This window comes from Salvia hispanica, chromosome 2 (genome assembly GCF_029641045.1).
Source record: "Salvia hispanica isolate PSC_SH4W2 chromosome 2, Shi_PSC_v1, whole genome shotgun sequence".
Taxonomy (NCBI): domain Eukaryota; kingdom Viridiplantae; phylum Streptophyta; class Magnoliopsida; order Lamiales; family Lamiaceae; genus Salvia; species Salvia hispanica.
In genome coordinates, this window is record NC_142693.1 from 55,119,577 (window position 1) to 55,141,581 (window position 22,005).

General features: G+C 35.7%; 3 protein-coding genes across 3 annotated transcripts; 2 read left to right on the top strand and 1 right to left on the bottom strand.

Moving 5' to 3' along the window:
- Positions 1–2,490: 2,490 nt before the first annotated feature.
- Positions 2,491–4,905, bottom strand: LOC125202804 (ammonium transporter 2 member 5-like). The gene is made up of 3 exons (XM_048101277.2): positions 4,284–4,905; positions 3,761–4,046; positions 2,491–3,302 (listed from the first exon to the last, which is right to left on the bottom strand). Exons 1-3 carry the CDS (start codon positions 4,899–4,901, stop codon positions 2,764–2,766), a joined length of 1,443 nt encoding a protein of 480 aa, XP_047957234.1. The 5' UTR covers positions 4,902–4,905; the 3' UTR covers positions 2,491–2,763.
- A 3,203-nt stretch (positions 4,906–8,108) lies between these two features.
- Positions 8,109–8,898, top strand: LOC148932679 (uncharacterized). Its single transcript, XM_089063867.1, has 2 exons — positions 8,109–8,201; positions 8,287–8,898. The coding sequence occupies exons 1-2, from the start codon at positions 8,109–8,111 to the stop codon at positions 8,896–8,898; spliced, it is 705 nt and encodes a 234-aa protein (XP_088919993.1).
- Positions 8,899–12,554: 3,656 nt separating this feature from the next.
- LOC125201602 (putative xyloglucan endotransglucosylase/hydrolase protein 26) lies at positions 12,555–14,614 on the top strand. The gene is made up of 4 exons (XM_048099778.2): positions 12,555–12,871; positions 13,455–13,555; positions 13,764–13,957; positions 14,046–14,614. Exons 1-4 carry the CDS (start codon positions 12,691–12,693, stop codon positions 14,440–14,442), a joined length of 873 nt encoding a protein of 290 aa, XP_047955735.1. The 5' UTR covers positions 12,555–12,690; the 3' UTR covers positions 14,443–14,614.
- Positions 14,615–22,005: the final 7,391 nt, after the last annotated feature.

Below are 22,005 nucleotides of genomic sequence, written 5' to 3' on the forward strand. Positions count from 1 at the left end.
AAAAATTGTTAAAATGTAATGGGACAAATTTTGTGGCATGGACGAAAATAGAAAAATAGGACAAATTTTTAGGAACGAGGGATTACTATATTTTTGCTCTCTCTCAGGAAAATCTACAAGAACTATTGAAATATGTAGGTGGCGAAATTTTATTTTGATTTAATAACATATAAATGAACTTAAATTAAATCGTTATTTTCTTACTCCCTCCGTTCCACAGTAATAGAGGCGTTTCGTTTTGAGCACTCATTTTTAAAAAATAATATTAAATAGTTAAAGTGGAGAAAAAGTAAAGTAAGAGAGAATATTGTAGATAAGACTCTTCACAACAATATTCTCTTTCTTACTTTATTCTCTCCTCACTTTAACTATTTATTATCATTTTTTTAAAACGAGAACTCAAAACGAAACGCCTCTATTACTGTGGAACGGGGGAGTACTTAATAATAATAAAAAATTGTATGAGATTCAAAATAAATAGTGAACACCAACCTCTATTTGATTGGAGGAGTGTTAATTGAAACTCATGAAGTAATAAAAGGACTCTGTATCTGGGTCGGCCCATTAGAATTCAGTTGCTAGAGTAAGCCTGTACTGGGCCTCATAATGTCCAAAATGGATTGGAGCCAAGTCATAGAATCCAAGAAGCTATTTATATGATTTTTTTACGATTGATGGACAGCCCAATATCGTTTCTGATTTATAGTTAACTTTTAAGTACATCAATAATAAAAACAAAATCCGAGAGTAAAAATAAAAGCTAGTATCAACTTAATTTCAATAAAGTGTAGATAGTTTATTCTAAGAGAGGCCGTGAGCATAATATATTTTACCAACTTTTTAAATCCATTTTCCAGTTAATTGTATTAAAACAATACCAAGTCAAATAGTCAAATGGAGACTTTTATTCAGGGATAAAGCAGTAAAAATTACTCCACTAAGCTGGTGGGCGATTGCGCAACACACACGTGTCAGCAATGTCAGCAATTTTAATTTTTTTAATTTATTCTCTTCAATTATTCATCGTCTTCTTCAGAAATTAAGTCCATAGATTTACAAACTTTTTCACTTCCCTTTGTAATATCTAACTTTCGTCGTTTTTCTATATGCAAAAATCTTTTAATTTGGCTCTATCTTTTCACACTTTTGAAAATCTTGTATAACAGGTTCTTCGTCTCCCCTCTGCAAGCATAAAATAAAAAGAAATAATTGAAATAAGGTCAAAAGCCAATCAATTTTAATTTTTACCTATGAATACCCAAAGCCCAAAAGAATTAACAAATGTAAAGCTTTCGGAGCTTTCTTTTTAAACACCACAAAAATTGGTTCATTACAATGATTTCTCACTCATAAATTGGAGTACTAAAATTTTCACGGAATAACTCACAAAAAGGTATGCAGAGAAGGTATGTTACACTGATCCACATATTTCTATTCTTTTCTGGATCGAATCAAGGTAGTGCCCCAAAATGCTCACAACTCATATTCTTCTTCTAATTTATGAATTTCAATCACAATTCTTCCCCCAAAAAACTCGAACAACATCAACAACACGTTGTTGATGTACAGAAAGGTGAATTCGAATTCACTCAAAATGAGCAAATCAAACAAAATATTTTATAGATCCCACCGAGCTAAAAAGAATAAAATAAGAGATACTCCCTCCGTCCACGATTAAGAGTCTCATTTCTAAATGGCGCGGATTTTAAGAAATGTTAAGAAAAGTGGGTAGAAAAAATTAGTGGAATAATAGTCCCACTTGTATATATTGGTTTTAAATGATATGTGAGTGGAACGAGTTAGTTGAATGTGATGTCTCTTTACCATTTATAGTAATTATGAATCGGGACTCTTATTCGTAGACGGACCAAAATGAAAAAACAGGACTTTTATTCGTGGACGGATGGAGTAGTTAAGAGCATCTCCAATGGAGGCTAGCTTATCCGCTAGCCTCCATTGCGACCGGCCAGCGCGATTTCGGCTAGCCCATCGGCTAGCTCACGCCGATTCACGTGTTGCAGCCTTCAAAATCGGCTAGCGACCTAGCGGTTGTTTTATATATTTTCTAGGTATTTTAATTAATTATGTAATTTTTTTTTGTATTTTAATTAATTTTTGTCCTAATGATGTGGCAGGAGGAGTTTCTAGTCCTAGATGATGTGGCATGAGGAGTTTTTGACTAGGCTATTGCTAGCCTATTGCCATTGGAATAAGAGAGAAAAAAAAAATGACTCTGTTACGATGTGACAATCCAAAAATGAATACGACTCAGTTACGTACATAGGGAGGGAGGGAGTACCACATACGACTCTATTTTTAATCGGAGTAATTGAATAAATTAATTCTTTTGCTATTAAAATAATAGAAAGTAATTATTATAACAAGAACGATTTAAAAAACTAGTCACACTTACTATTTTATCTCTACTAATAGTACTGCAACAACAAAGCTCTTTTGTATAGTAAATTGACCGTGGTTTACATTTGATGAACAGTACTAGTTTTGTACTGACCTTACTTCGCAACAATAGCTTAATAAAATCAAAACGTTTCTTCAATGTCAGATACAAAGGCCATCAGATGTTGCTGGAACAACATACATTCGAGACATATCAAAGATTATTCACCCCCTACATATCTTATCAATAAAAAGAAATAAAACGCAAAACAACAAGAGAAACCATGCCAAACTATAAAGATCAAATTTCAAGCAACCATGTTTAAATTCCAAGCTTATTAAGAGAAGAAAAAGTAGCAACAGTTATCATACTTTGTGCTGCACAGCTCCAAGCTCCTGATCCCCTCCATAAACCGAGTTGTGCACGGAGCGCTCGAACTTCTCGCCATCGCCCCAGAGCGCGTACGCCTCCTCGCCATGCACGGCCTCATCGCCCAAGCGCAGCTGCTCGTCCGACATCCTGAGCGGGATGACGAGCTTGATGAGGTTGCATATGATGCTGGTGACGACGACGTTGAGGACGAGGATGTAGACGACTCCGAGGATCTGGATGCCCATCTGCTTGAAGCCGGCGCCAGCTCTTCCATTGTGGATGCCGTAGGCCAAGCCTATGTAGTGCTCGTAGTTTTGGGAGAGGTAGAAGAGGTAGCATAGCCTTGGGTTAGCGAAGAACCCGGTGAGGAGGCCGCCTAGGGTTCCGGCCACTGCGTGTGTGTGGAATACGGCCATTGTGTCGTCAACTTGCCGGAGAAGCCACACTTTCTTGTGGAGGACCATCATGGTGAACCATGGGATCGAGCCGGAGAGGATGCCCATTATGATGGCAGCCCATCCTTGCACAACCCCTGCCCATTATAAAGTTTGGTCAAGTTTTGATTCGCAATTTTTTAAATCAAGCAGAAAAATTATAAAGTTTGAATTTACTTACAATTATCCCACATTAAACTTTTTCACTAAAATTACATTAGTTGGAAATCGTAGGTTAGCATATTTGTCGATGAAATTAGCGATGCAGTTTCTTATAAAGAAAACGACAATGATTGATTGGAAAATATGCAAAATACTATAGTTTACTAGATTTTGTTGACGTGGATGAAATTCAAATTACATGATTTTTATAGTAGTGGGATGAACCAGAAATCAATTAAATTAAGTTTAATGATTTTTCTGACAATTTATCCGACAAATGAAACAATAAATTAAGGAGAACTTACCACTTATATAAGTCTAATGAGCTTTAAGTTTTAACTTATGATCAATTAGGTATAAGATGAAATCTCGTGAATTATTATCGATGGTGTACCTGCAGCAGGAGTGATGCACACCAATCCGGTGATCATCCCCTGAGTGGCGCCGATGACGGATGGCTTCTCGAAGAATATGATGTCCAAGAGCAACCAAGTGAGCAAGCTAGTGGCAGCGCAGACGTGGGTGTTGAGCACGGCAAGCGAGGCATCAATACTGGCCATGTAAGGATCACCACCGTTGAACCCGGTCCACCCCATCCACAGTAGGCCCGCCCCGGCCAACATCAGCAGGATGTTGTTCGGGGGGAACCTCTCCCTATCTTTAGTCTCCCTCGGCCCCACCTACAATCCCAAATATGCACAATCAGTCACAACACCTAATTTGAAGCTCCACAAATTTAAATAACAGTAGTAGAAAAAAAAAACATAATACTAGCGATATACCGTTTTGGAAAATTCATATCGTTACCATATTGAAATTTTACGAAAATTCATTATTTTTCGGTATGATACAAGCGATATACCGTTTTTTCAGTATTTTTAATCAGAAGCTCCATAAATAATCAAAAAACATAATACCCAGTAGGCGGCGGTGAAGCCGGCAACGCCGGAGGAGAGGTGGATGACGTAGCCTCCGGAGTAATCAATGATGCCCTTTTTGTTGAGCCAGCCGTTGGGGCTCCAGATGCTGGCGGCGCCGATGGTGTAGGAGAAGGTGAGCCAGAGAGGGACGAAGGCCATCCAGGCGTAGAAGCTCATCCGGCCGAGGAGTGCGCCGGCGATGAGGATGAGCGTGATGGCGGCGAAGACGAACTGAAAGTAGAGCATGGTAGCGGTAGGGAACTTGTATCCACCAAACGACTGCTTGAGGAGCACGTGGCGATCGAGCGCGTCGTCGATCTTGTTGAGGAACGGCGCGAACTTGTTCCCGAACGACATCTGGTAGCCCCAGCCGACCCAGCAGACCAGCACGGCCGCGAAGGCGTAAAGCGCCATGAAGGCCGAGTTCACCGCCCACTTCTTCTTCACGATGCTGCCGTACAGGATCACCAGCCCCGGGATGCTCTGCAGCCCCACCATCGTGGCTGCGGTCAGCTGCCACGCGTTGTCGCCTTTGTTCATCCATGGCGGGTTGGCGTCGTCGGGGACCAGGTTCGACGGGAGGTACGACGAATAGTCCGGGGTGCTTGTCGCCATATTTCTCTTTCTCTAGTGATGTTGTGTACAATAATACTAGGCTAAGGTGCATTTATTTATATGTGTATGTTGGTTAGATTAATTGCAACATTGGAAGCATTTTTTTGGATTCATTGGAATTAATTAGGTTAATGAGAGTTACGTGGGCGATGAATTCGATTAATTGGTACAAATGAAATTCAAAATGTTACAGGTTGTATTCCTTCCTTGTGTGTGTAGATTGATTATTCCGATGATGGATATTTTTCTCTTTTTTTTTGGTTGTCATGTTAATATTAGTAGTACTAAATATGTTTGATAGCTCGTTGTGATGGATTCTAGTGCTGTTTCATTTGTCACATTGTTGTTAACCTAATGTGTCTCTTTCACTTTTGCTGCCAATTTCTGTATTGTGATTTTTATTAATGTTTTTTGCTTATTGCGCCTATGAAGATCCCATTCCATACGCATATCTAGATTAATCAAGCAACTCGATATTAGCAAATAATGATGTGCAGGAAATTGGTTACAAACTTAATTTACATGATGAATTAGCTTCCCACAATATTAGAAGTTCTATTGAATCATTTTTAACACTTATTATTAATATATAAGGGAATCTTTTTTAACTGTGTTGGATTGACTCAACATAGCACGGCTCACATATTCGGTATGGACCGGAACAGGACCAGCCACTAGTTAAACGAAGCAGACTTCGATTGGCTCCAATTAGGTTGTTTTAAAAATTGAGGCCCAGCCCTAGCTTAAGACCAACCCAGTCCAAGCCCAAAAATATCCACCACTGCAAATCAAATTATAATTAATTCTCCTCTAGAATTAACTTAATTTTAATTTATCTCAAAAGTTTATTTTAGTTTATATTATACTATGAAGTTTTTAATTACATTTGACTTTTTTTACAAAATTATTTTTAATAAGATAAATATGAATGTATATAGTATTTATTTAAGTAAATAATAATTTAATAATATAATTTAAAATCATACGAAAAAAAAATTTGAACTATAATTTAAAATATGAAACTTATAAGTAGTTTAACATTCAAATTATAACTATGTTTAATTTATAATATTCAATAAAATTTTTAAAATAAATGAAAATTAAGAAAAAAATCTTCACAACCCAACTCGGTCCAGTCCACTTACTAAGTGAGCTTTGGTATGAGTCGAAATTATAAAAGGAAACTCAGTGCATCCCAACCCAGTCTAGCACAGTTCATTCCCATAAACAGCTAGCCCGGTCAAGGTCTGCCTCGAGTAACAAATAAAATAAATGTCTCAAATTGATCACGAAACATTTACTCATTTATTTTTCTTCCAAGTTTCTTGTTTGAGAAAACTTGTAACAATTGCATATCTGTTGATTGTAAGTATCATATTTTGATAATTTGCAATGATAAAAATAGGTCATTTTTTACACCATGGTGGTCGATTAGAAGAGATTATGCTTGTCGGCCATTTTTGGGGTTAGGAATGATATTGATCATTAAATTTGTATAATTTCAGAGCTACCACTCAACTTTAATTCGCTAGAACAGAACGCGAAGGAAATATCAAAATAAGTTTCGTGTAATTTTATCCCATGGAAGTTCATATATTTCAGACTCGTCCAAATTTCGTCATAATTTTAGAATTGAGCCTAGATTAATTATAGCCTAACATGCAATAGAACAAGTGAAGAGACCCAGTTAAATGGCCCAACAGAACTTGTTTTTTTTGCCACTACGGGCTTGTTTGTTTGACATGTTAGTCTAAAATGTGTTAGCATATTGTAAACACTATATTTGTGATTTTTAAATTGCATAGTTATCATCTATTGCTGTTTGTTTGTCAATTTACGAAGCTGATGTTAGTAATTCTTCTGTTTGGTATGGCACACTCAAATGTGTGATACAAATATACATTCCCAAAAATAACCTCATTAATTAATCATAAATCTAGAATTTCCCTCATAGACCCTATTTGGCGTGTCCCCAAATTTGATTTCGCGCCTCTCCTTTTCGTTGTTACTCAAATTCATAAGTTGAACTCGAAATTATCATTCTTCCATCCACGCTGCAGCCTGCGACGATTCCCCACAGGAGCAAGATCTTCCACCGAAGTTAAATCCGAGCCGGTTATCGATTTTTGCTAGTTGTGGTATGTTTGCCTATCATCTATTTCTGTGCAATTAGTGAACAGATGCAATAATTGAATGGACAACCTTAACAGGATTTCCGGTAGTTGTTTACAGTGGAATTTCCTTCGGCAATATTGTGTGTATGAATATCTGCATTTGTCAAACATGAACAAGCTTGAATTTACAAGATAGTTGCAGTGTGACATTTAATTTGTGTTGGTTCTTTCGTCATTTTTTGGTTGTGCGAATTTTGGATATCAGTTTGTTGATTAGAGATTTATTGATTCAATGGGTTCGTCATTCTTGTTTGGGCAAAAAAATTGACCATATAATTTCTGGATAACAATTTCTTGAGAACAAAGTTAATGATTCAATGGGCTTTTGTGGTAGTTGCTGGAATAAATCTACTCCCTCCCTCCCGTTTAAGATGACACATTTTCCTTTTTAGTTTGTCCCAACTAAAATGACACATTTCCTTTTTTGGTAACTTTCTCTCTCCAATTAATACACTCAACCACTTTTTCTCACTTCTATTAAAACATTCATCTTTCTTTATCTCTCTACTTTAATACTTACACCCACCTTCTCTCTCTCCAATTAAATACTTTAACCAATAACTCCTAAAATCTTGTGCCGGCTAAGCAATGTGTCATCTTAGCCGGGACGGAGGGAGTAATATTTATCAGTTTGTGAAGGTTGTTCCCATGGGATCCCAACAATTGAGTGGCAATGACACCAGCGAGAATCCATTGGCAGATGGTAATCTCTCTGGTAAATTTCATTCATTCTTCTTGGTACATATGCTGCCTTAACAATTGACAGTAGAAATTTGTATTTTTTTAGTTGACCCTGATGTTCATGCGGGCAGAGGGTTAATAGTAGATAGGTCAAGGCGTGTCTGGACACAACGTGGGGAGGAGATCCTTTTGGCAACTATGAAGGAGCTGACGGCAGCCGGATGAAAATCGGATAATGGCTTCCATGCAGGATATTTAAACACTTCAGCGGGAATTCCCAAAGACCGACATATGTGTACACCCTCACATAAAGTTTAAGATCACTTCTTGGAAGAAGAACTACTATTCGCTAATGCAGATACTTGACTGCAGTGGCGTTGGTTTCAATGACGATGGTAACTACAAAATAGATATCGATGATGAACAATGGGCACAAGTCGTGCAGGTTGTGTTTTACATATTATTTTGGAGCTATGCACATTTATATTTCAATACTAGAACTAAAGCTTTTTATTATTTTGCTATGACAGAAAGACAGCAACGCGAAGTATATGAAGAACAAGTCTTGGCCCTTGTTGAATAACTGGAAAGAGATCTTCAGCAAGGACCGTGCTGAGGGAGTTCGGTCTGTGGACACAGGGGAGGCAGTCCAGAAAATTTATGGTTCTAAAGTGCATTTGAATGAAGATTCAGAGAAGTCCTCTCCACTAACTTTAGAGGAACACTTCCCCGACGAAGTCTTCCCAGACGGTGTGTTGCCGGAGATGGTTGCCGAGAGCACATCGGTACCTTTGGCGACTACTCCGAAGATGACTACCAGAAAAGTCAAGAAGAGGAAGGCAGAGGACAAGGTGGACAAGATGGACAGTGTCCTTACTTTGATGACTCGCATCCACGAAGACACGAATGATTGTTTGAAGGAAATCTCGAACCGAATTGCCTACGAGTTTGATCTCAGCGCGAAGAGGACTGAGGTGTTCAATCAGCTCAAAGGTATACCCGGTCTCACCATTAAACAACAATTTTATGTTGCAAAAAAGCTTGTGAAGGAGCCCGATCTTATGGATCTTTTTAGGGGTTTGGATGAATTTGCTCGACCGTCATTCGTGTTAGATCTCCTGGAGACCGATAGTATGCTTTGAAAGTGGTGGCGGCTATCTCTACTATTTTGTCTTATAGGGCCAATGCATTTTACGTAGTATGCCTGTATAGTCTTTTGTGGATGTAGTAGGGTAATATGAACAAGGTGTCTATTTTGTTAATTAAGATCCTATCACTTAGACTTTGTGATACTCATGATGATCCAATATAACATATTTGGGTAGTAGTGCTTAATATGTTATGTAATTCCAAATTGTTGTTGGAATATTTTATTAGCTAATTATTTAGTAATTGCTTTCGACAGTTAAGCCAAATTCACATTGTAAATTTGCTACTAAGCCTTTCTCTGCGGTGCAAAAAAATATTCCAGTGGCATGCTAACATAAAACATAAAACCTTGATAACATAGATCATTACATAGTTCCTAATACATAAATTTGAAACATACCCATCGAGCAATATTTAGATTACCCCATACTTCCTAAAATCAAACACACCTGTATAATTAATGTATAACTTAACAATCGATTGGTTCCAAAACATGGCAATACTAGCATACTTCCTAAAATTAGCCAACAAAAGCATAGACCTACTACATATTGCTTAACAACCGATGGATGCTTAAGAAACCCTTCTATGGTGCCGTTTTGCAAGAGGTTGGGAGCGGGCTCCAAGAAGCACATGACAAACCTGCGGGTGAAGACCCTAACACCTTCTTCGTCGGGATAACGCGACTAGGGGACTTTGAGGATGAAAAGTGGTCTAGGTTAACCGCGTCCATATAAAATAGCTTGCGGCGAACGCGCGAGGCTGACCCAGGCTGTGGTGAGTTCACTTCACCGTCATCGACCGAAGAAGCTTTTGCATTCATACGAACCGGCTCATTTTCCTCGGCTGTCTCAGAAATAATTATGATCTCGGTGTTATCGGATAGACTAATCACCTCGGTCACCTCCTCAACCTTCACATCGAAGTAACCGAACAAAGAGGTCAGTTCGTTAAACTGTGGCTCGTCGCGGTGGTAGTAAGCACCGGCGTATGCATTCGTCTACAAATCAATAACGGCATTAGAGTGTTTACAAAAATAAGTTAAATCAATATACAAATGTAATGTGCCAACCTCAAATATGGCCTTCCACACTTCCTCGTTGGCGACAATGATCTTGTTCCCATAGTCCTAGCGTACACCGGTCGTGTTGACCAACACCTTGAACGTGTCGTAACGCTGCTTGAGAATCTTCAAGCGCGTCGTAATGTCACTGCGCTGGTTAATCATTTTAAGAACCTTACGAAGCAAATAGTTAGGGACACTTGCCTCGTCCCAACCATGCCCTATCCTCTTCTGGAGGAGTGTTGTGAGCTATCCATCTGTTGAATCCATTTCCCACTACAGAAGAACGACGCTTCTGGTGGAATTTGAGAGTTTATTTTGTAGTGGTGTGGCTACAACATAAAATTTAACGTTGATTATATAGATAGTCGAATACAACTACTACTAATATCATATTTACTGCCATTGGAAGAGCATTAACAACTTGAGTACACAAATCATAGACATTTACCTTATCATTTCAATGTTATACAATCATCCACGTTCTTTAATTTAAGCGTAATTGGCAGCGGCGTATACACGCTAGAGCAAGGGGGTACAACTGTACCCCCAAATTTTTGTGTATTAATACATTATTTAGTCCTATTTCACAAAATCAATCTATGGCCCAGTGGTAAGATCGGTCATTCTTCAAGCCAGAGGCCCAAGTTCGAAACCTCCTGAGCACATGCCCTAGTCTTAAATTTTACTTACACTCTCTCTTCTCCAAATTAACTTTGTTTTAATCTATATCACCTCTAATTCAATTTTATTTTGTTCTCATTTCATATTTAAGTTTCATTAATTATTTTGTTTTTAACAAATACATTTATTAGTTTAACCACTAACTTGCTCTTTTATAAGTTAATTTTGTATTTCTTTCATATTCAATTTTCATTAACTATTTTTTAATAGATAATACTATGGTTATTATAAAGTATTATATATTTTTGTCGTTAAAAAAACTTTATATTTATTAAACTAACCTCCTCATTATATACATATCTATATTATATATTACTAATTAACAAAACATGGATATTTGTATTTAAATGGTATAATTTACATGATACTATAAAATAATTTTTTTTTTAAATGAAGTATTTTGAAATAAAAAAATAACGATAAAGATTTTATTTAAAAAAATAAAATAATTGAAAAAACATAACAACGAAAACAAAAAAAAATTAGAAATATTTTGAAATTTTAAGCCGCAATTATTTTTTGCACCCCTAAATTGAAAATCCTGGATACGCCACTGGTAATTGGCACCAGTTGTAAGTTCATGATATTTTTTATATGCCATCTTTTAAGTTTGTAAAAAAAATTAATATTTTCACAAAATTGCTTAATATTAGACGCTAATAATCTTACTTATAATTATAAAGTTATTGCATTAAATGAATTTATAATTTTACACGACTTTTAAATCCTCAAGATTACAACTATCTTTATCAAATTTTCTTTACGGGTAAAACTATTGTTAGTTCAGTAGAAAAAAGTGAAAAACTCATAATTAACTTATTATAAATCTTATAAACATTACAAATTGAAATAAATTAAGAATGTGTTATTCACGCTAGCTAACTTGACCACTAGTCTTATGTAATTCATGCAAAATAGAGATTAATTAATTATTAACTTGTCCAACTTGCTAAAAAATTGAGGGAGTATGTTTACGCCTAAAAATAAGGTACTATGATTAAGAGTAGCATTATATGTTGCCATGATATTATCCTATACCTAGCTACCTACACAATCTTTATATTAGTATTGTATTGGTAGGTTGTACAATAAAGTTCTTTGAAATTAAGTACTACCAATACAAAATTTCAAATGATGACTAGTAATTATGAATGAAAATTGATACTATGAGATTAAATAATGTGTATGCACGTTCGAAATAGCTGGCGACAAAGGCCGTCGCATTAGTCTGACGCACGTCGGCCCTGCAAATATATGATTATAAAATAAAATCAGTATTATTAAATTTATCATTGAAACTTGTATAAAAAATATGATTACAAAATATGTATTATTATAAAAATACTACTATCATTGAAAATGTTATGGTAACTAAAAAATATTGTACTAGTATTTATTTGTACTATAAATATTTATTCCGATTATCCATCAATTAAAAAAAATAATTTATTGATTTAGTTAATAGAAAACGAATTGCTTACGCTAAAAATAATTTATATGGAGTATTATTTAATGGTGTTGCAGTGTTCCGTTGAAGCAAGGTCAACTACATTCTGTAAATCTCTAATTAATAAATCTGTTGTTAGATATTATAGTTTGCAAGAAAAGAATTATTGGGATAGGAGAAACCCATTAATAATGGTACTCAGTTTGCAAGAAAATAATTATTGAGATGGGAGAACCCAAATTTAATAATGGTATTCAATATTATCACCAGCCATCTATCTATATTAATAAAATCGGTACAAGTACAACCGATAACGTCTGTAATTTTAATTTGGTGGGTGGAAATTTGATTTCAATTTTTTCGAGGACCACCACCCTGCATGTTCATAATATTTTTATTTTTTATAAAGAAGTGTGATTGATATATCATCATACAACACAACATAGGCTTTGAGGCGGTATCTGGTGCATTAATTGTGCTAAATAAAACAATTAATTATACTATGTAACATTTTTAAATATCCGAAACTGCGAAGTTGATTGTATCAATTTGAAGATTAGGGGGTGCAGAGGAGAGAAAGAGTTTGGAAAAATGGGAGATTTGGGGTTTTTGATAGCAATGGCGATTATATTTAGTGCATTCATGAATTCAAATGTGATTGAAGGAAGAAGCATGATGAAGAGCATGCATTTGAGCTGGGGCACTCAGCGTTCTGGCTTTCTGCAGCCCTCCGGTGGCGATGATGTTACTCTCCTCCTCGACCCTGTCTCAGGTTCTCTCTCTCTCACTCACACACACATACACACACTGATTTGTTTGGAAAAAAAAAAAAACAGATCTGTGTTTTTACCTTTTAACAAAAATAAGAATGAAGATACGATGGAGGGGCAGATTTGCAAGAAAGGGTAATGATCGATTCCTATTACTTGCGTGTGGTTGCAACATCTCTCAGGTACAAGTGTGTGGGCTTGGAAAGTGGGATTCTGGCAGGACAGTGGGATATACGGCCCTCCCCTTTAGCGTGTCACTGCTTATCTTGATTGGACACCCCTCATAATTCTGTTGGAAGGTGGTCTTCTGCCAAGACAGTGGGTTACGGTCTCCCCATAGCGGGGCCACTGCATACCTGATTGAATATCCCTCACAATACTGACGAGTCTGGATATGGGGGGTTCCTTGGGGTTGGGGTTTTAACCTTTTGCTAAAATTAGTAGAAATTTAAGGCTTTTTGAAAAAGTTCTTTGTTAATTCATAATAATCGTAAGTGGAAAACATAAGATTTCAGCTTTTGATCGAGTTAATTGCCACTCACTGTTTGATTAATCAGGTGAGAAATTGACCAAATTTGAATGCAGGTTCCGGAATTCAATCCAAGGATCAATTTTTGTTTGGAACGTTTGAAATGCAAATTAAGCTTGTTCCTGGTGACTCTGCTGGCACTGTAACTTCTTTTTATGTAAGTTATCTATTCCTACTCTTTTTGTCTATACTAATTGAATCGTAATCTATTTTGGATTAATTAAGATAGTTTGAGAATTCGAGATCCTCAAATTATCAAAAAAAAATTTCTTTTATTAATTTTTCATATCAAAATTTATAATTTTTTAGTTATTCAATTTAAAATTTTTAGTTCATATTATTAACATATTTGGTTGGTTGGGCAGTTGTCTTCTCTAGGGGCGAAGCACAACGAAATTGACTTTGAGTTTCTAGGAAATGTAACAGGGCAACCCTACATTATACATACCAACATTTACACACAAGGAGCTGCTGGAAGAGAAGTGCAGTTTTACCCGTGGTTCGACCCCACCAAAGACTACCACAACTACACCATCCGTTGGACTCCCTCGCATGTCGTGTAAGTTCGCTATTTTTCTTATGTGTCTGCCCTTGTGTGTATAGTAAAATTATACAATGTATAATGTCGAAATGGATGATTCAATCAGGTGGTTCGTGGATAATATCCCGATTAGAGTATATAGAAATTATCTAGATGATGGAGTCGCTTACCCGGACCTAGATAAGCCGATGAGGGCGTACTCGAGTATTTGGAACGCGGATAGTTGGGCCACGAGAGGGGGGCTGGACAGGATCAATTGGAGCAAATCACCCTTCATCGCCAAGCTGCGTAAATTTAGGGCGCGTGCGTGCAAATTCCAAGGAAGTACGAGCGTCGCTAATTGTACGGCTGTTGCTGCGGCATGTACAACCTCCGAACTCGGGCTTGATGATCAGAACCAAATGGAGTTGATTAGAAATAAATCTTTGGTGTATGATTACTGCCAAGATTATGAAAAATACAAGGGATTATTACCCGGTGAATGTTTCCAACGACAATATTAATTACACGTGATGCATGTAAACTACATATTCAAATCTCCTGTATTTCTCTTTTATTTAATTTATTTTTTTTAGAAAATAATATCGGATTGTTTCTTTGTGAGTTTCTCGAATTGACCTAGTGATAGAGTAACAATGCATACCCTAGTGGTCTCGAGTTTGAGTTTATCGTGAAGTGATCTTTTAGTTTATGTTCATTTATTTTAAAAAAATATAAGGATTAACCGAACCATACTATTCTGTTTCATTAACAATATGTGCTATATGTAGTAATGCGAAATTGCAAACAATACCAATCGTAGATATATTATAATCCTAATCCTAATCCTAATCCTAATCCTAATCCTAAATCTCCGTAATAAGATTCCACAAACAAACTTGGTAACTGCAAAAACGAGACACAGCCTAGCATATGAATCACCATAAACTATCGATCCGGCGGCGCAACCCTAATCCCCTTTCCCGGTTTACTACAAGACCCCTCCTCGACTAATCGGGTGCTCCATCTCGGCTTCTACCAAATGCAAATCCTCCTCTTCCTCGAGGAAACTAATTTTTTCCAAACCGAATTTCAAGGAGAGGGACGTGATTGAGATGTAATCATGTTTCGCAGCTGCCAAGGAGAGATGCGGTGGCTTTGCGAACCACAACTGTTAGCCGCAACATGTTTCTAGGTAGATTTCGATGGTATGTTTTGCGGATGAAAATAGTTACGGGGTTGGATTTTGGGGCATCAATTTAGGCGAGGTTACTAACGATTTATTGGTTCCAATTATGAGGAGCATTTGATAAAGTCAGTTTCTGTGGCTCTGATCTGATGCGCTGCAAGAGTTGAGATTTTCTGGAGCGTCAGGGTTTGTGCAAGTGCAACTCAAAATGTGACCTTCATTCCCTCTTTTAAGTCTTAAATGTTTCTAAAAACTTTGATTTTGCAGGTGCACTTCTCACTTCTCATCTACTAAGGACTAGTATTTGCTTGATGTTTTAGTTTGATTTTTTTTATGTGGTTTGTTATTGGCAATCTGCGTCTGATATGTTGCTCTATTGTATTGCATTTACTTCTATGCTCTTATAGCCGTTATTATGACTTCGAATAAGGTATTTGTATGGACTGGGCGTTTACTAAACTGTCTCTGCCTTCAAAAAATATAGCTAGACTCTGCACTTGTAAGAAGTCGAACATACATTCCACTAAATTTGAGAGTTTTGGCTTGGTTAAGAATTGAATTTTTTTTAACCTCCCAACATTATAAATTGAAAATTAGTTGATGAATGATGACTCTTGAAACAAAGGACATGGTTATTTGTCTGTTGGATATCAAACTGGCTGGACTACAGAAGCCAATTGCTCTAGAAAACATAGAAGAAAGAGGCTGGTGAATGTGGAAACAGTTCTAACATATTAGAAAACACAATTTAGTAAGTGGTCACTGTTCTATCAGTAATGTCAGCTTTCATCTTACTTGAAGCTACCCTCTTTTAGATCTCTTTCTTCAGCTTAAATTGCCAAATGACCTCGTATTTTAACTCAATAATGACTAGATTTTGCTAAAGAGAAAAATCCAGGTAGTCTCTTGAGCCTATCATTTGTTGTCATGTGGGATATGTATAAAATGAATCATCAAGAACTGCCCCAAGGTTAGTTGAAGCCAGTTATCTTGTTAAAAATGTGGAGTAACAAATCTCTAAGTTCATGGAAACGATTCAGTCGTAGTTGAACAGACATAAAGCTTCCAGATTAGGCCAAAAAACTCATGTTCTTCTACCCTTTGAATGGTTGTGTATTTTCCTTGTGCAATGTACGATGGGTATGTGGAAATATCAAAACCCTCCATTTCACCTGTGTTATGATTCACAATAGAGTATCATGGGTCACGATAGGTTAAATGGACCCAGATATAAATATATAAAACTTTCCATATTTGAGGAATGCTTATTATAAGTTCATAGATTGTTGCATGAACATGCTTTTGCATTCATATAAACTGCTGCCCATAATGAGCTTAAAGGAACAGTTTGAATAATATCAACTTCATATCTACATGCATCCATATAACCTTTTCTATTACTATGCTCGAAGGAGAGGAGGAGACCTCATTGCTATCTCTATTCATTATTACAATTATTAGTTGATGGCTCTAGTAGTCTACAGTTTGATTCCACGTTATGGGCTGACATCCACCATTACCAATTTACCATCCTTTTTAACAGCTTATTATAATTTCAAAAGTGTTGATGCTTAGTTCTAACTAAAACTTGCAACTACCTTCTTTGGGGTCGAACAGGTAGATGCCTATATTGGGTTACAGTCTTAGCTACATGGTATGGTAGTTGCTAAGTTTGATCGTTCAATTTAAAAGTTTCTCTGGAAACAAACTTTTGTTTCTTTGCATAATTCTTCCTGGTCTATGAAGATGTATATCATTGATATAAAGAGAACAGAAATCTCCTGTTATTTAGAGCTCTTACAGTGAAGGTCTATGTCTTCTTCAAGATTCTTGCTTCTGATATCATGAACTTGTAATTTGAATTCTGAAATGTTATACATAAAATATTGACATAATTTCCAATAGTAAATGTCATCCAAGTTCATAGTAATGCAAATCTGAAATTGCAAGAAAGTTATTCACCTATGTCTTTTTCCTCTAGTTACATGTGCAATTTATTGTTTCTTTTTTCTCTTTTGAATCTATTGATTGAAATCTTGATAGAGAGAGAAGAATCATCTTTCTCATCAATGTCTTTATCTGTCATCTGATTTCTGAAATTTATGTCCATACACTTCAAGTGTTAGTTTGTAGTTGAGATTGCACCACTTGGTTTTTTGGTTAATGCACGGTTTATCGGTCACTAATCCCTATCACACCACTTGCTTTTTCATGGATCTAACTAATATCTTCATTTTTGGATGCTGATATATTGTCAATGATACTTTTCTAGTCCTTGTGTCATGCTTGGTTTTTTATTGTTTATTTTATTAGATAATGCCTAAAGCGGTCACACAATCCATAAGCATTTTCTCTGGAATAATTGTTGTTTGTGTATGATACATGATTCTCGCATAACTTAGTGTTGTCTGTACCTCAAAACTAACTTAGTTGTCCAATATTATCTCCTTATACTATTGAGTAGGTTGCTTCTATCCTTCTCCATCTAGCTGCTGATAATCTTGGTTTTCTCCCTGCCGTGTAACTAGAATCTCTTATTTTTCACTAAGGTTTTAGACCTGGTTGCACTATATCCAAATTTTGAGCTAATTACCTAATACCTATATACCACTTTCAAATTAGGCTTGTCAATATGCATGGTCCTACAATTGTTATATATTCATATCTTTACTGCAGAATCATTGTATGCTACCAAAGTGCAGGGCTTTAGAGTGACATACAGACAGTTTATTGGAATTTAGGAGATACATGAAGTGGCCAGTCAATAACCTTCAACACAAAGTTACATTTTAGTGAAACAATAACATTATTTGTGTAGCTGGGATTTCTGTTGATTCATTTTCATGTAAGTCTCACATTTATCACAACTATTGGTGATGACAAATTTAATGTTTTAAGTAGAGGAGTTCAAGCCCTGCAGATCAGGTACTCTATAGGCTTGTATTTAGGTGCATCTTAAGTCATCTCCACATAAGTCAAGATAAAATGCATTATAGTTTATAGAAAACACTTGTGGAGCCATCAGTATGTCAGCTTCAGTTTAGCTTTCGGTTTATAACAAGTATTTATCATTTTGACTTTTTTTCCTTGCATCACAAAACCTAATTATGAGGAGTGTTGTTTATCATTTCCTCAACATGATGGTTACTTTTTGTTTGAAATGTTATTTTCTGTTGTTTTCTAATTGTTGTGACCTATAAGATAAGATGTTGCTGATGGGCTGGTAAAACTAATTATCCTTTGCACCTTGGTGGTTCAACCATCAAACCTAGTAACTATAGTTGTTGATCTTATATCCGCTTTAATTAGGATTTGGCTTGTTTTAGTAATTTTGTAAGCTAGATGAATTTGTAGATGCTCTCATTATAATCTATAACCTATACATGTTTTATGTTGATTACTTGAGCTTTAATTAGAGTACAACTTGGATAGTTGACGAGAACCATCTCATGCATTTCATCGATGTATATGGATTACTAGGAAACATGGAAGGTGAATTCTTATTTTTTTCTGTATACTGAATGTAAGTTGTAGAGAGTTTGGACAAAAATAGTTAGCACATTAATAACGTAATACTAGTAGCTTATCACGATAAACTAATAGATGGTTTTAAAGAAGTTTGGTGACGATTATGATGATGATGATGATTGAAACATTAGCCCAATCTTAAGAACAATGTTCATGATTTGTTGAAACAGTCTTGATAGTTGAGAAGGTAAAATGGATGGGCGCATATAGGTATCAAGTGTTAAGTACTATTAATGTTTGAGTTTGAAAATATTGTTTGAGCATATATATGTATATTGCTGATTAATTTCCTTGGTTTTTTTTTCCAAGAGACTTTTGAAAATTGGGTAGCACCTGTCTAGTTACTGACATAGTCTATTTGTAAGATGTTCGGAAATTTGGTTGCAGCCAGTTGGTTTCTGACTCATAATCCATTTGGAAGGATGCTGGTGCTTGATGCATATCCATTAATTTGACACTTTAATAACTTATTCTATTGACTTGTGGAAGATAGAATGTATAGATTTTGGTATTTCTTTTCTCTCCTTGATGTTAATCTATGGATTTGTTCTCCCTTGCTTGTGTTGCACACTAGCTGAACCTTTCTTGGTATATTATTCTAGTTGGCGTTGCACGTGTTTTTACGCTTCGCTTTGTATAATGCGAGAATGAGAAAGTGAAGCGATGTGGAAAATAGTTGTTGAATATTAACCGCTCCCATTAACTCCAAAAGTAAAGGAATTGGAGAAAGACTGAGATGTAGATGTTAGTTAGGCTTTGTTAATGACTTTGGTGGGAAATGATGGAGTAAAGTCTGAGTGGAGTCTTAGCATTTGTTGCTTTACTTATTCTTCAAAGTGATTTGATGTAGTTAAAGAGAGAATTGAGAGTAGGGTTGCTGGAAAGGTGACCTAATCCATGGCACTATGTGGAAACGAGTATTGCTGCATGGATCTTGACTTAGCACATGATTCGGTACAAGTCTTTTGTGGAAGTTGGGCCACTTGCATACACATATTCATGAAAAGAATATATAGGGAAATTACTGGGAAGTTTCAAATTTGGACTTTTGATTTGTTTGCATGTCTTGTTTATTGCTGGAGGAAACTTCCTTCCAATTTCCCTCAAAGCTATTGTTTACGTTAATATAGGTAAGCAAGTATTTCAAATTCCGGCGTCGTCTTTTACTATTTTAGTTGGCTTCGTTTCATATTAGTGAAAGAACAAGTTAGGAATATGACTATTTTACGTTATACTCATTTTTGTTAGACGATACTCCTTCCGTCTCATAAAAGTAATACTCCCTCCGTCCCTCTATAGTAGAGACATTTCTTTTTCGGCACGAGATTTAAGAAAAAATGTCTTAAATTCGTTAAGTAAAAAGAGAATAAAGTAGAAATAGTAAAGGGAGAGAGATGACTCAGCTACAATGAAACAATCCAAAAAGGAATACGACTCAGCTATAGAAGGAGTAATACTTTCCTTTTTTGTTCGTCCCATAAATAAATATCATTTCATTTATAAAAAGTTCTTTCCAACTCATTATCCATACATCAATTTATTTATAACTTATACCACTCGTGTTCATCATTAAACACTAATAATAATGTGGATCACAATATCCACTAACACTGTTTTAACTATACTTCTTCTCATCTCTCTTACTTTACTATTTATGCATTAATTGTCGTGTCATCCCAAATACCCCCTCCGTCTCACTTTAGGAGTCTCGATTGAGTTCGGCACGGGTATTAAGAAATGTAAAGAAAAGTTGGTGAAAAAAAATAGTGGAATGTGTGTCCTACCTTTTTATATTAGTTTTATAATAAAATGTGAGTGGAAAAAGGTTAGTGGAATGTGAGGCCTAATACCATTTATGGAATATTTCAACCGGGATTCTTAAAGTGGGACACTAAAAAATGGTAAATCGGGACTCCGAAAGTGGGATGGGAGTATCATTTATTTGGGAATGAGGGAGTACATAATCTTATCATAAGAGTCATTTTCAAAAAATTTCACCGCATATATGTTGATCTAGACGTGGGTTATTTCTTAATTGAAATATAACTGGTGGAATCAATCGTAAGTGCGTTCTCAACGGATGTTTAGCGCCTTAATTACGGGATTATGTAGAGTGTCAAGTGTCACCCTCTTATTATATCTTAGTAATATAGGGTGGTTGACAAAATTAATTCATATTCATTGAATTCACGTAGAAATGTTTAAATCAAATACTATTTGAATTATATACTCACTTTGTCTGCAATTACGTGTCCAGTTTGAGATTGACATGAATTTTAAGAAATTTAAAAGAATATGCGTAGAAAAAGTATTTAATTGCGGAGTGAAGAAGTTATACTGAAATGATAAAATAAGATACTTAATCGAAACGGAAGAAATCATTTTCAAGTATATGAAATTACTTAATTCTCCCTCCGTTTCACTTTATGAGTCCTGGTTGAGTCGGGCACATGTTTTAAGAAAAAAGTGTTTGAGTGTGTAATAAATAAAAAATGTAGTGGATGTTGGGAGAGTGTCCAGTAAATAAATGTTATAGTGGATGTTGGGATCCATTTTTAACACTTTGTAGGCATTTTTTTATTAATTTATCTCAACTGGGACTCTTAAAGCGGGACGGAGGGAGTATGTTTAACGCAGCAGAAAGCCAGCTCAATTCGTGCTGCAATTAATTCGGTGTGTGTAGTTTTAGGACATATTTTTATGTGAGTTGATAAGCATTTGGTACTACTATGTAGAAATTTTGGTTAATAATTGTTTAGGTACTATAGTCCAGCAGATGAAACAAACATCATTAGTTGTTTCCATGTCAATTCTATCTATTTTTCTATAGTGTGAAAATTAATATTCCAATAAGTCGGCAATGACGCTATTTGATTGGATTAAATACAGAATACATCTAAATATTTGTATGACTTCCATTAACTTTTAGTTAATTTATTTATGGTATTCCCATATTGGCGGCATAAAATACTACCTCCGTTCCACTTTAGGAGTCCCGATCACTTTTATACACTCATTTTATAAAAGTCATAATAAATAGTTAAAGTGGAGAAATAGTAAAATAAGAGATAGAATAATGTTGAAAAGACTCTTCTCTACATTATTCATTATCTTACTTTATCATTTCTCCACTTTAACTATTTATTAAATGGGTGTGTAAAAGTGACCGGGACTCCTAAAGTAGGACGGCGGGAGCAATATATTAACAAAAAAAATAGAATTAGAATGATTAATTTCTTAACAAAAAAAACTTGCTGGTGATTTGTTTATCTAATTTTTCGACGGAAACATAGTTTGCTTTATTATAGTGACGTGTGAATTTGATGATTTGATCTATTTGATATCAAGTTTAAAGTAACCTAGTTTCTAT

Coding starts and splice junctions, on each gene's coding strand:
- LOC125201602 (XM_048099778.2), top strand. CDS start 12,691: ATGGGAGATTTGGGGTTTTTGATAGCAATGGCGATTATATTTAGTGCA. Junction 12,872..13,454: donor CCTCCTCGACCCTGTCTCAG/GTTCTCTCTCTC, acceptor ATTTGAATGCAG/GTTCCGGAATTCAATCCAAG. Junction 13,958..14,045: donor TGGACTCCCTCGCATGTCGT/GTAAGTTCGCTA, acceptor TGATTCAATCAG/GTGGTTCGTGGATAATATCC.
- LOC148932679 (XM_089063867.1), top strand. CDS start 8,109: ATGCAGATACTTGACTGCAGTGGCGTTGGTTTCAATGACGATGGTAAC. Junction 8,202..8,286: donor AATGGGCACAAGTCGTGCAG/GTTGTGTTTTAC, acceptor TTGCTATGACAG/AAAGACAGCAACGCGAAGTA.
- LOC125202804 (XM_048101277.2), bottom strand. CDS start 4,901: ATGGCGACAAGCACCCCGGACTATTCGTCGTACCTCCCGTCGAACCTG. Junction 4,047..4,283: donor GCTTCACCGCCGCCTACTGG/GTATTATGTTTT, acceptor TTGGGATTGTAG/GTGGGGCCGAGGGAGACTAA. Junction 3,303..3,760: donor GTGCATCACTCCTGCTGCAG/GTACACCATCGA, acceptor TATAATGGGCAG/GGGTTGTGCAAGGATGGGCT.